Consider the following 13,639-nt stretch of genomic DNA (forward strand, 5'->3'; position numbering starts at 1 on the left):
CCTGTCTTCATAAGAACATAGAAAGTCAGTGTGGTGTAAGAGTTAGAGTGTCAAGTTAGGACTCAGGAGACTGGGGGTTCAAATTCTTAAAGATGGATGACCTTGGGCCAGTCACACTTCACAGGATTGTTGTAAGGATAAACAATGCAGAAGGGAGAACCATGTATGCTGCTTGAACAAATAAAACAGACAAATTGATAGAAACGCTGTCCTATTTTATTTATATCTTATTTTTCAATGTTAAAATAGTCAAGGCAGCTAGCAAAGGAACCTCCGAGAGCCAAACTAAAACCACATTAAAACAACATCAATAAGATAGCAGCAATGGCCAGTCAGGACAGAACTAATAAAGAAACAGCAGGAGCCGCTTAAACTAAACCATCAAATCAAGCAATCAAGACACTCCAAAAGCTCTTTCAAAAAACGTTGCCTCGGCTACTCAGCTGTTTGCTAACAGGAAACAAAAAAGATGGTCTTCCCTCAGAAGGATGTTCCATAACTTAGGTTCCACAGCAGTATAAAGGAACTGCAGTGGTGCTAGCCAAACTTGATTTTTTACTTCAGATGATAACAAGAAGCACTGTCATAGAATAAGAGCATACACTTTGATTGGATGAGCAAGTATTTTGCTTTCTGAAATATTTGTAGAACTGACAGAGATGTAGTGGCGGACGAACTTTGAATGGGCACAAACATTTTTTTAAAAAATCAGTGATAAAAATGTGTGTTATGTTTAGACCTAAACTTACCACAGCATTTCGCTATATACACTATATACTTCTAAGCGAATTATCTAATCCTTAAACACAAACTATTGGGGCTCCAGCCCCAATTTCCATGGAGGGGGGGGGAGATGCTAAAAATCTTTATCCTCAGATGGAGGATGTTGAAAATGTGCTAGAGGAAAGGATATGATCTGTAGATAAATATTTTTTGTTTGTTTCGTTTTGATGTATTGATTATTTTATTTTATTTATTTCTTTATTTAAAACTTTTTAATGCTGCCTTTCCACCCAATCAGGGTCCCCAAGGTGGCAAACATAAAAACATTAAAGCACTTCAACAATTAAAAAGAACATTTAAAATTATAAACTAATTCAATAAAAAACCTTAAACAAACAAGACCAGAACCAGGAGTATGGCCAATAACTGTTATTGGAGCTCTGCCAAACAACAACAAAAAAATCTTTACCTACAAGTGGAAGAAATCAATAGAGGGAGAGAGATGAATATTTACTACACTTGTGCCTTATGAAAATTAAATACCAAAAGTTCAATAATTTGCTATTCCTTCAAAGGAGATGAGATGAATGAGCTACATTCCCAAGCTATCCTTTTTCACTCTCGTTCAATGGAGCATGTGTTCAGTTTCTTCTCAACAGTTCTAGTCACATCAGTGACATCGGTGACTACTTCACAGGAAGACATTGAAGGACTGTGGAGTTTGGACCTCTTCTCATCTTTACCAAAGGTGGTGGTCCGTATGTCTAGTTCAGAAACGGTGGGAACAGATGTGAATCCCACATGGTATGGGCCAGTGGGATTGCAGACACACCTGTATGCCTTAATTCAGCCATGTGCATATACATTCCGATCTTTGTGCACAAGACATTTACACCTAGGAGAAATGTCTGCATAGTGTGCCCATCTGCATGAGTACAATCTCACTGCCTCAGAATCACTTAAAAGACTCCAGTGAAAAGTGAAAATGCCTTTAGTATTTGGCAGAAGTACACTTATCCAATCATAACAGCTTCATTTTAGGATGGTCTGGATAATTTATGAGGGATTTTTTTAAACTTCAGTGGTGCATATTAAATACAAAATCTACACAGAAAGCAAGTGTACTGTTTTAAATCCCATAGGATATCATCTGTTTGTTTGCATCCTGTATGTTTACAACATCAAGGATGTTCTCCACACCATGGTAACAAAGCCTGCAAATGGGACCAATTAAACAGACGACAAGCCAATATTTCATTTTCAGCCATACATTATCACTGTTAATCCATAGGAATGTGAAAATGTATCTGTTTTCAGCTAACAATTGTGATCTTCAGTGTATTGCTGGAAAATGTCCCATGAATTCCAATGTCAGTGAATGTATTTTGATAAATCTCATGAATTCTAGGGAAGCATGCTGCCTGGTTATTTCTTCTATTAACTTCTTCTTTTTTTTACTGTGGTAGGAAATTGGAAGATCTTGCTTACACAACGGGAGTCTGATTGCCATAGTATCATTGGAAAGAATTTATTTTTCCTTTGGTAAAGCAGTTAGTGTGGAGAATCAAGTTCTGCTTTGGCAAAAAGACATGATACTACATGAAACAGCAGTTTGAGATGTGGTTGAGGGACCCGTTAGCTGATACCCATCATGTTCATGACCCAAGTATTTTTCTATGCCACACCCTTGAGAACTAATTTCTTCTGTTAATACGCAGAATCCTTCAATGGTGTATCTTGAGAAAAATGTCATTTGTCCTAGTTATTGTCGAAGGCTTTCACGGTCAGAGTTCATTGGTTCTTGTAGGTTATCCGGGCTGTGTAACCGTGGTCTTGGAATTTTCTTTCCTGACGTTTCGCCAGCAACTGTGGCAGGCATCTTCAGAGTAGTAACACTGAAGGACAGTGTCTCTCAGTGTCAAGAGTGTAGGAAGAGTAATATATAGTCAGAAAGGGGTTGGGTTTGAGCTGAGTATTGTCCTGCAAAAGTATTGTCCTGTAAGTATCAAGATAATGTGCTAATGAGGGTATGGTATGTTAATATGGAACCATTGTATCCTGAAGTGATCTGTTAATGTGTGTAATCCAAAACACACATAGCCATACAGATTAGTTTTGGATTACACACATTAACAGATCACTTCAGGATACAATGGTTCCATATTAACATACCATACCCTCATTAGCACATTATCTTGATACTTACAGGACAATACTTTTGCAGGACAATACTCAGCTCAAACCCAACCCCTTTCTGACTATATATTACTCTTCCTACACTCTTGACACTGAGAGACACTGTCCTTCAGTGTTACTACTCTGAAGATGCCTGCCACAGTTGCTGGCGAAACGTCAGGAAAGAAAATTCCAAGACCACGGTTACACAGCCCGGATAACCTACAAGAACCAATGTCCTAGTTATGTCTGGCATTGGTATGCTTCAGCCTCTATTTCTCCTTCCTTCAAGACAGTGTAACTTAATCTGGCCTTGCAGGTAAATAAAAAAGATATACCAGCCTACAAAAAAAGGTTACTATTCCACTTACATTCCCTTCTGTCTTATATGATGAATTAAATCTGTAGGTCTGGCAAGCTGCTCATGTGAAAGGAATTCTTACTGGCCCTGGATGATGAGCTAAATTATCAGACTGGTTTTAGTTAAGAGATTTTAGACCTAAGGCTGCCAAACCTCCAGTTCTCCAAGCAGCAACGGGGGTGGGTGGGAAGGTGGTGTTCATAGAGTTTCCGGTGATTCCTAGAACTACCCTACTTCACTTCCAGGTTTTTCCTGGAAGTGACATACAGACACACAGGAAGCGGCGGCTGCCCTCTGGAGCCTCCCACCAGTTAGGCACAGCCTAGCAATCCTAGCTGGGAAGCATGCTGGAAGTTTTTTTTAAAAACCCACAAGCGGCTGAAAAGGAGATTTTCTGCCTTATACATCCTTCCCTGTTTTAAGCAGAGAGCAAAGCCCAAATGTTTGTAGCAAATGCGTTTGCAATTGGAACAAACCATTTGCTCTGCAGACAGCCATCACCTCCCACAATGGCAATAAATAGTTAAGAGAGTTTCCTCATCTGGAAGACCGGATAAGAGGATGTCTAAAGCGCCACCCACATCATGCAGCGCCACCATCGTATCACAAAATATTAATGGAGGTGCAAGGAAGCACAAAGAAGTGTACTGCTACAATGCTGATTTTGATGCATCTTCCCCACAGATTGAAACAATGAGATTACACAGCGCGGGAGGAGTTAAGGCTGAAAATAAAATAGTCCCTTACAACTGGACAATTTCCATGCAGAAGTTACAAGATTTTTTTTTGAGACATTAGGATGTAGTAGGCAGTCTTCATAGCAGGAATGTTATTTTGCATTTGACAGCAAACCCTTTGCATCCTCCTCAACCATGCCAGAGTTTGCCAATGGCAAAACGCTACTAGACCACAGGTGAAATCCAATCAAGCAGTTTCATTTCAGCTCTGCACATTATAAAGGATTTAAAGCCACAGGGCAATAATACACGGAATAATTATTTTATACGCGGGAAAAATACTTCTGTGCTGGACAAATCTCACCACTGACATTTTCTCTTCCTCATATTGCTATTAGTATTTAAATTGACACTTACTTTGTTATACGGTCAATGTTCGCAATTTGCTTCTGATTCCGAATGATCTCTATAGCTGCCCAAAGATGCTGGATAGCTTTCGTATCCGCTTGCCGTCGTTTCGTTAAGCGTGCCATGACCCCTTCTGCTTGTTTAGCTGCAGTAGATTTTTTTAAAAGAGAGAGAGAAATAACAATAATGAATTATGAAAACACGTTACCGGATGATTATCGTACACCTGCCGCAAATCAGATTACGAGAGAAATTACATGAACGACAATAATCTGGTTTGTACGGTTTCTTTTTTCAGCTCTATCAAACTATAGCTGTGCATTTAGACCAGGGGTGGGTAACCTTTTTTCCGTCAAGGGCCATTTGGATATTTATAACATCATTCGCAGGCCATACAAAATTATCAACTTAAAAATTAGCCGACCAAGCCCCAGGCAGGCAGCTGCCCCAGATGACCCCCCTGCACAGGCAAGCAGGCAGGCATCCAACCGGTGGCGCACTTGCCCACCTGGTGGCACAGGATGCTCTGTTGCACCGGCCGGGCGTAGCCGTCCAGCCACACACCAGAGTTGCTCCTGCTCCGCATGGTTGGGGCCGGATTCTACAGCCGGCTCCTGCTACCTCCGCCTGCAGGGGTGAAATGAGGACACACTGGCTAAGAACCCCCCCCCATGCATTCTGGCCCTGCCCCCTTTAACCCCTCCATTGTCGACACTTCCGCCCCCAGCCCTGTTGTAGTACAGAGGGAATACGTTTCTCCACGGCCCAGGTGGGAAAGGGTTAATACAGTTTCTTGGGCGGTCCTAGCAACTCCATAGCTAACGACTCTTCTGCAAGGGGGGAAAAAGTTCCTTTTCTCGGCAAAACAAACTCACATCCACCTTGAATAGAGGCTATTCCCGTATGTGGGAGGGGGTGGATCACCAGTCTTAGGTCCTTCTGAGCTAGAGATCTGCCAGTACCCATAAAGAGCCAGATCAAATGATTTTGCGGGCCTTAAATGGCCCCCGGGCCTGACGTTCCCCACCCCTGGTTTAGACTCTGGTACAAGGATGGCCAACTTTGGCATTCTCAGGTGCCCCCTTATTATCCAGACTGTGGGTCTGGGAGCCAGATGTGTATTTTACTGCACAAACTGACCCCCTGACAAATGGTCAGTCTCCATAAAAAAGATGGTACCACTTAGCATCAAGAGCTACATGGTTACAGAGCTCAGACATGACATACATGCAAATATTTATAGTTTTGTGTTGCATACAAATTTAGAGGGTGTGTGTGTAAGTGGAATATATCAAATTTTCACATCTTGAAAAGCATTTTCATTCCACGGCGATGAAGCTGTGGCCAAACCTTCTGCCTTATCCTGACTTAGATTTGGTGTACCCGAGAGTCCAATAAAGTAACTTTCAGGCTGTATCCAGTACGTATGCTCTCAGCTGACCATCTCTGCTCTGTCTCTTCACATAATCAAATTCTTCTCCAAACATATATGAATGTCAAGAGCAAACTATTAACCTTAATAAAATGTGGAACGCCATCATGGTTACAACACACAAATATCTAACAGGGTCTCACAAACAGTAGAAAAGAGTAGGAGTACAGAAGCACCTTAAAGACTAACAAAATTTCTGACAGGGTATGAGCTTTTGTGAGCCACAGCTCACTTCTTCTGATATCTGAAGAAGCTTCTGAGGAGAAACTCAGGAAGAGTCTGTGGCAGCTCCTAAAATATCTAGCAGGCCTTCTACATCTTGGTTCAGGGATTTATGTTGGGCCTACAAAGCAGAAGATCCTGAGCTAGAGTTTCACCTCGATTACAGAGGCTACCTCAGCAAGCACCACAAATTGTAGACTGTAAAATAAAGAGAGGAACTCGATTGTTCAATTACTGTACTCTAACTCATACCTTTATGTATATAAATTTACTGTTTATTTGATTCAGTATATTTCTGTTGTTGCTTGTCATTTGATGTAGGTCCCTGAGAGTGTGGTTGAAGAGAACACACGTTATTAGAGGTTGTGACAGTGAGTTCAAATTTTGGGTTTTATGCTTCTAATGTATTTTATTTTATGTGTTTTATCCATGTTGTAGGCTGCCTTGAGCTCCGTAAGGAAGAAAGGTGTTTGCAGGCTATTTCCCGCCAAGGGAAGACAGGAAGTCAAAGTTTTTAGTCCTGCCTACCCTGATGATCGAAGGAAATAACCCACAAATCAAGACGCCGGAGCCTCAGTAGGAGAATACCCTGCCACCTGCCCTGAACACCAGAGGTTGGTTTAGACATCCTTTGCCCTCAAAGGAATTCTGGGCGGTGGGGAGGAGGAGGATTCCATTCACCTCTAATCTAAACAGATTGAAGGTCAGGAGAGACTTTAGAGGAGGAGGAGGAGAAGAAGAAGAAGAGTTGGTTTTTATATGCTGATTTTCTCTACCTTCTTTAAGGAGAATCAAACCAGCTTACAATCTCCTTCTCTTCCTCTCCCCACAACAGTCACCCTGTGAGGTAGGTGGGGCTGAGAGAGTTCGGAGAGAAAGTTGACTAGCCCAAGGTCATCCAGGTCACAACAGCTACCAAGTAGTATAAACGTAAGTTCTAGATTCTTTAAATGTTTTCAATCCCTGTCTTCTTTCATGAGCAAATCCTATGGTTAGAAGCTTAGAAATCCTATGCTTAGAAGAATACTCACCTTTCCGGCTATCCAAGTGGGGATTATTAATGCTGTAAACTGTTCTGCGCAAGCAACAGGAATGCACAGGCAGAGCACTTCCCGACAGCAAAAGTAACGAGGAAAACCTTTCATATGTGGGAAGTGTTTGCACAATATCAGAATCCCCAGACTGGGGTGGCTTTGCCATGAAAAAAACCCAAAACTTTCCACATTAAAAAGGGCTAATATAAATTATCGCAAAGCGCTGAGAGTACAATTTCAGCCTTAAAATGCACGTCTCGTGCAAATGTAAAAAAAAAAAAAAAAGTCAAAAATTTACAAATGTAGAAAATGTTTGGAGCGCTTCTGTTTTGCAGCCAGGCCCTTTAAAAAAAAGTCTCTTTTCAGCCCACCCTCCAGCCCTGTGCTGCCGTTTAGCCGTCCAACTAACCATGAGCAGTAACATAACACTCAGCTGGCTCTGTTTACAAAATCTTCCAGAAGCTGCAGGCAAAAGATACAGATAAGCCATAAATTGCCCACAATGCCCTTACAGTCAAAGAATCCCCCCCTTTAAAAAAAGATTAATGATGCATTTTGATCACTAGGTAACTTAGTTCTAAAGGTATGGCTTTCAGAGTGAGAAACGATTTATTTATGGCCCTCGATAACAATTTATTCCAGACATCAATGTCTTAAATAGGAACCCTTCCAAAATTGAATACTTAACAGTTTGCAGGAGAGATCTTTAAAATAAAAAAAAAGATTATAGATGCTAGCCTCTCCATGCCCCCCCCCCCATTTTGGTTTGGGAGTCCCCTACTGACCTGGCCTGTCCAGTGGCTGTGAACTAGAACTGGAATGCCATCTTGTTTTATTGTAACAAGAAATATGAGTTTTAAAGTTTGTTTTAATCTATGTTTAATTGATGCTTTATAATTACGTTGTGACCCGCTCTGAGCGCCAGCTTGCCGGGAATGAGAGCGGGATAATAAATGCAAATAATAAATAAATAATAAATAATATGAGCATGGCTCACATCCTACTACTCCCTGACCTTGGTCAGGGAAGGGCGTGATAGAAATATAATTAATAAATAAATAAAAACATTGTGCTGTCTGAATATGACTCCTGCAGCAGTCAGGATTTGTAACTGGCGCCACTTATCACATTTGTATCCCACTTCCAAGATGCTCTGGGTGGCTTAAAAGTTGTTCCCTCTCCCACTCTTATTTCTAGTTGATGGAACATCTTAATCGTAGTTGGCCTTCTGTGATCTCCCAGGGTTAGGGGCCTGACTGCATGATATTTATGTTTCACATTAGTATCAGTGCTTGTGAAAGCACTACTGACATGGATCTGATTGCCCGTGGGCTTACCACTTCTCGCCAGTTTAGTAAAAGCCAGTCAAAAGAAGGGTGTGTTTACTCTCACTTAAATATCAACACGTCTGGACTCTTGCCTCGATGGAAAAATCTACCAGTTCAACCCGTTTCCATTAGCACAAAATGTACCCATGTATGACTTTTGTAAAGTAAGTTCCTTCTGTTTAACAATTTTCTTCACAGTGTAAGTCAGGGGTCCCCAATGTGGTGCCTCTGGGCACCATGGCACCTGCCAACACCTTTCCAGGTACCCACCAAGTTTTTAGAAAGTGGGTGGGGCCAGGTGAGGCTTTTGCCCAGAAAGGCTTCTGATTGGCTGTGCAGATTTTTTAAAACATTGCTTTGCTGAAGCTGGAGGGTGAGCGAGTCAAAATAGATAAAAGGAAGTATTTCTTCACACAACACATAGTTAAATAGTGGAACTCCTTGCACCAGGATGTGAGAATGGCTGCCAACTTGGAAGGCTCATGTTCATGGAGGAGAGGGGTATTCATGGCTACTAGTTAAAATGGCTACTAGTCACAATGCATACCTATTCTCTCCAGGATCAGAGGAGCATGACTATTATATTAGGTGCTTTGGGACACAGGCAGGATAATGCTGCTGCAGTCGTCTTGTTTGTGGGCTTCCTAGAGGCCCCTGGTTGGCCACTGTGTGAACAGACTGCTGGACTTGATGGGCCTTGGTCTGATCCAGCATGGCCTTTCTTATGTTCTTATGGCAGTGCAGTTTTTGTTTCTTTGTTATACTACTAAATTGTAAAACTTTCCAATAATTACAATTAAAAAAACAATGCCGCCTTACCGGATTTACGCTTCTTTTTCAGCCCTGGCCCCGGCCTAGTAGAATTCCTTTCCTAATGACATCAGGGCCCTGTGGGACCTTAAAGGGTTCCTCGGGGGCTGTAAAATGGGGGCTGTAAAAAAATTCTACCAGGCCTATGACTGAGGGCAGCTGCGGGCTGTCATCAGTGCTGGCCTCCCTAAACCTCCCCGTCTCCCCCACACTGTTGGTCTGATGGTGTGGGTTCTTGTTGCTGCATTCTCCAGCGACTGCTCTATGGATTAAGCACCATCTTTTAACTTATTAAATTATTTTTATTGTTTTAATGATTCGATTAAGAGATGTTAGATTTTAACTGTTTTATTGTAACAAACAGTTGTAACCTGCCCTGAGCCCAGCCTCGGCTGGGGATTGAGGCTGGGCTAGAAATGAATGAATGAATGAATCAATCAATCAAATAAACAAATAATATGATTACATGTACAACACAAAGTTTTGTACAGTTCCCCTCTTTCCCCTTTTTGGTTCAATGCCAAGACTCATAGCCCTGTACTGGTACAGTAGCCCTTGCTTGCAATCAGACCTACTGTTTGCTTTATAAGCTTTAGGATTGAGGTGATGGGTGACTTTTCTGACACAACCCCCTCCCCGGTATCTCTGCTAGAATTTTAGAAACGAACGTATCATTAGTCAGTGGGCCCCTGTCATGATCACAACATAAAGCTTTCCTAGGAAAATCACCCATGTGGCAAAGATGGATGCTTAATTATGTTTTAAGAAATTTCTGGTTGTCAAATGTTTCACAGGACATGGATAAATAAATTCACAAAACAAATACAAATTTAAGTGCTTGAAACTAATCTCATTTGATCATGCCAATGTTCCGATTTCTGAAAACCAGATGTTGGCAGTATAGTGACAGTTCTATATAAAGCCGGCCAAGTTTCCCTATTATTCAGTCTTCAGTCTGTATTTAGAGCACTGGCAAAGCTTCAGACAAGAGTAACATAAAGAGAGATAGAGAGGGGTGTTCCATAAAAGAAAAAAAATGAGGCAAATCCTGGCTGTGAAACTCCCTCTATTTACTGCGGAGCAGTCCTTTGATTTCTGAGCAAGTCGCTTGAGGAAAGTAAGTTTGTTTTTATAAGGAAAAAAAACTACAGCTCCATTTGATTTGCGCTTACTTAGAAGAAAGTAAGCATATGATGCCTCCTCATGCCAAGAAGATAGTTTCAGTGGGTAGCCGTATTGGTCTGCAATACACACGAATACATGAAGCTGACATACTGAATCAGACTCTTGGTCCATCAAAGTCAGTATGGTCTACTCAGACTGGAAGCAGCTCTCCAGGGTCTCAGGAAGGGTCTTTCACATCACCTACTTGCCTAGACCCTGGAAATGCCGGGGATTGAGCCTGGGATCCTCTGCATGCCAAGCCGATGCTCTACCACTGAACCACAGCCCCTAGAGATTCAAGTCCAGTAGAAGCTTAGGAGTGGGGAAACAAATCCAGTTCACCAGATTAGCATCTGCTGCTCATGCGGAGGAGTGGGGAGTCAACCCCGGTTCTCCAGATCACAGCCTACCGCTCCAAACCACCACTCTTAACCATTACACCATGCTGGCATTCTTAGGCCATCTGTAGGCATCATGTGGACCGGGCACTATTTCCCACATTATCACGAAGGTCCTGACTCTGGTAGGGTGAAGAAGGCAATAGAAACCAGGAAGCTGCTCTTGCCTTAGAGCAGTGGTTCCCAACCTTTTTTTGACCAGGGACCACTAGGACTTTTTTGTTCGGTGCAGGGACCCCAAGGTTCAAAATAAAAATTCCGAGAATTTTAAAATAAACTTTAATCATAACTGTTAGTTAAACATTAAACTTAGAATAATATTTGAATATATATTTTTATAATAGAGAACTTTTAATTAAAAATATTAATTTATTATGGGTTTATAACTTTGTTTCGCGGACCTTAATTTAGTTCTCGCGGACCCCTGGTTGGGAACCAGTGCCTTAGAGGGAGTTGACTGACAGCTAAAGGGAGTCCATGGAGCGGCTAGCGAAAGTGTGACATTCAACTCTCAGTCAGTGAGAGAGATGGGGCAGTTCAGCTCCTGAGTTCAGGATGGACGGAGCTCTGAGAATCCAGTGGCAGCTGTGTGCTGTGTGAGGATTAGTCCTCAGGTGGGGAACATAGAGAAACACGATTTTGTTTGATTAATACAGAATCAGCAACTGGGTCATAAGGACGTTAACTCTGAGGGAACAGAGCGCGTCTGGGTTTTGACACGGGGAGTGAGCTCTGAGGAAAAAGAGAGCTCTCAAAAACCAGGGGGAGGGAAGTCATCTCAGGTGTACTGAGTGGTCCCTAAGTAAGGTTGAGGAGAATTAGCCTCTAGAGTCCTGAGTGATCCCAGTCCCGTTTAGGTGTTAAACTGGTGAAGAGAGTCATGTAGTTCCTTACTCCAGAAACTGGAGTGTGTTTTAAAGTCAATTCAAGCGAAATCTAAACAAGAAACTGACAAACAAAAACAAGCTTCTCAGTGAAAACTAAGATCTAGCATCCTGAAGTGAATTTAGCCATACCATCTAGAACAGGGGTGTCAAACATAAGGCCCATGGGCCGGATCCGGCCCCTTGAGAGCTCTTATCCGGCCCATGAAGAAGCAGCCCCCCACATTGCTCTTGATCTGGGCTGGTGAGGCATGGCTCGGCCCGACCAAGTGACATTTCTAACAGTTACAGCAGTTCCTCAGTGGAACAGGCTTCCTCGGGAGGTGGTAAGCTCTCCTTCCCTGGAGGTTTTTAAGAAGAGGTTGATGGCCATCTAGCAGATGATGAGAGGGAGGGCATCTTGGCCATCTTCTGGGCATGGAGTAGGGGTCACTGGGGGTGTGGAGGTAGTTGTGAATTTCCTGCATTGTGCAGGGGGTTGGACTAGATGGCCGTGGTGGTCCCTTCCAACTCTATGATTCTATGATTTATGTCATATCTAGCCCTCGTAACAAATGAGTTCGACACCCCTGATCTAGAACAACAACCAAACCTCTCTTGTGTGAATATATATTATTGTGAAGTGCCTACTCTATGTTTTTGGAATATCCTTATAACTTTCTGAAATCTGAGTTTACCTGCCTAAACCTTTACCCTGCCTTTCTGAGATAAATAAATTCCTGTTGTTTTGAACTTTTACCACAAGCCTGTATGCCATCAAATTTCTGACAGACCTAATTTACCTGAAAAATCCAAGTCTCCCTTCGATCCGCCACAGGTAGCATGGCAAAAAAAGGAGTTAATCTGTGGAGGAGCTGTACGTTAATTTAAAACATTTCTATGTCACTTTCTGCCCAAATAAGGTCCCCAAGGCGGCAATCAAGACATTAAAACACTTTGACATTAAAACAGCATTTAAATTAAATTATATATAAAAATGTGGCACTGGAGAAGAGTGTTATGGATACCGTGGACTGCCCAAAAAACAAACAAAAAACAAAAACAAATCAGTGGGTCCTAGATCAAATCAAGTCTGAACTGTCCCTAGAAGCTAAAAAGACTAAAGTGAGGCTTTCATACTTTGGTCACATTATGAGAAGACAAGAGTCACTGGAAAAGACAATCATGCTAGGAAAAGTTGAAGGCAGCAGGAAAAGAGGAAGATACAACAGGAGATGGATTGACTCTATAAAGGAAGCCACGGCCCTCAATTTGCAAGACCTGAGCAAGGCTGTGAAAGGACATTTTGGAGGACATTGATTCATAGGGTCACCATGAGTCGGAAGCGACTTGACGGCACTTAACACACACAGACACACTCACATATATAAAAATGCCCTGATCCTGGATAGCCCAGGCTAGCCCTAACTTGTCAGCTCTGGGAAGCTAAGCAGGGTTCTCTCTGGGAAGCTAAGCTGGGTTCGCTCTGGTTATTACTTGGATTGGAGACCTCCACAGAAGTTGCTGTGCAGTGGCAGGCAGCAGCAAACCACCTCCTGCCTTGAAAACCCTACAGGCCCGCCGTAAATCTGCTGCAGCTTGATGGCACTTTCCACCATATATAAAATAATTCAGGGCAACCATATAAACGCAAGCACAAACAACACATGGCTCAATACATTGGAGAGCTGCCATAGGTAACAACTGAAAGCAGCTTTCACAAAGCAACCATAATCTGTGCAATGGTTCTGATAAGATTTTTAAAAAGCAGAAAGCAGAATTGCAGACCACTCAGAGGAAGGCAAAGGCAAACCACCTCTTAATTAATCACTTGCCTTGAAACCCCTATGAGCACATGCACACGTGAAGCTGCCTTATACTGAATTAGACCCTTGGTCCATCAAAGTCGAGACTGTCTACTCAGAACGGCAGCGGCTCTCCAGGGACTCAGGCAGGGGTCTTTCACATTACCTACTTGCCTAGTCTCTTTAACTGGAGATGCCGGGGATAGAACCTGGGACCTTCTGCATGCCAGGCAGAGGCT

The 13,639-nt window shown here is 42.5% G+C and overlaps 1 protein-coding gene across 8 annotated transcripts in view; it reads right to left on the bottom strand.

The window, feature by feature from the left end:
• ZMYND11 (zinc finger MYND-type containing 11) overlaps positions 1 to 13,639 on the bottom strand; it is a 124,591-nt gene that overhangs the window by 53,679 nt on the left and 57,273 nt on the right. For all 8 annotated transcript variants that reach the window (XM_056857285.1, XM_056857284.1, XM_056857283.1 and 5 more), the window contains exon 2: positions 4,354 to 4,489. In XM_056857285.1, the coding sequence (XP_056713263.1) occupies positions 4,354 to 4,469 (116 nt within the window). In that variant the 5' untranslated portion in view covers positions 4,470 to 4,489. The remainder of the gene's footprint in view (positions 1 to 4,353; positions 4,490 to 13,639) is intronic.

Source organism: Euleptes europaea, chromosome 11, assembly GCF_029931775.1.
Source record: "Euleptes europaea isolate rEulEur1 chromosome 11, rEulEur1.hap1, whole genome shotgun sequence".
NCBI classification, from domain to species: domain Eukaryota; kingdom Metazoa; phylum Chordata; class Lepidosauria; order Squamata; family Sphaerodactylidae; genus Euleptes; species Euleptes europaea.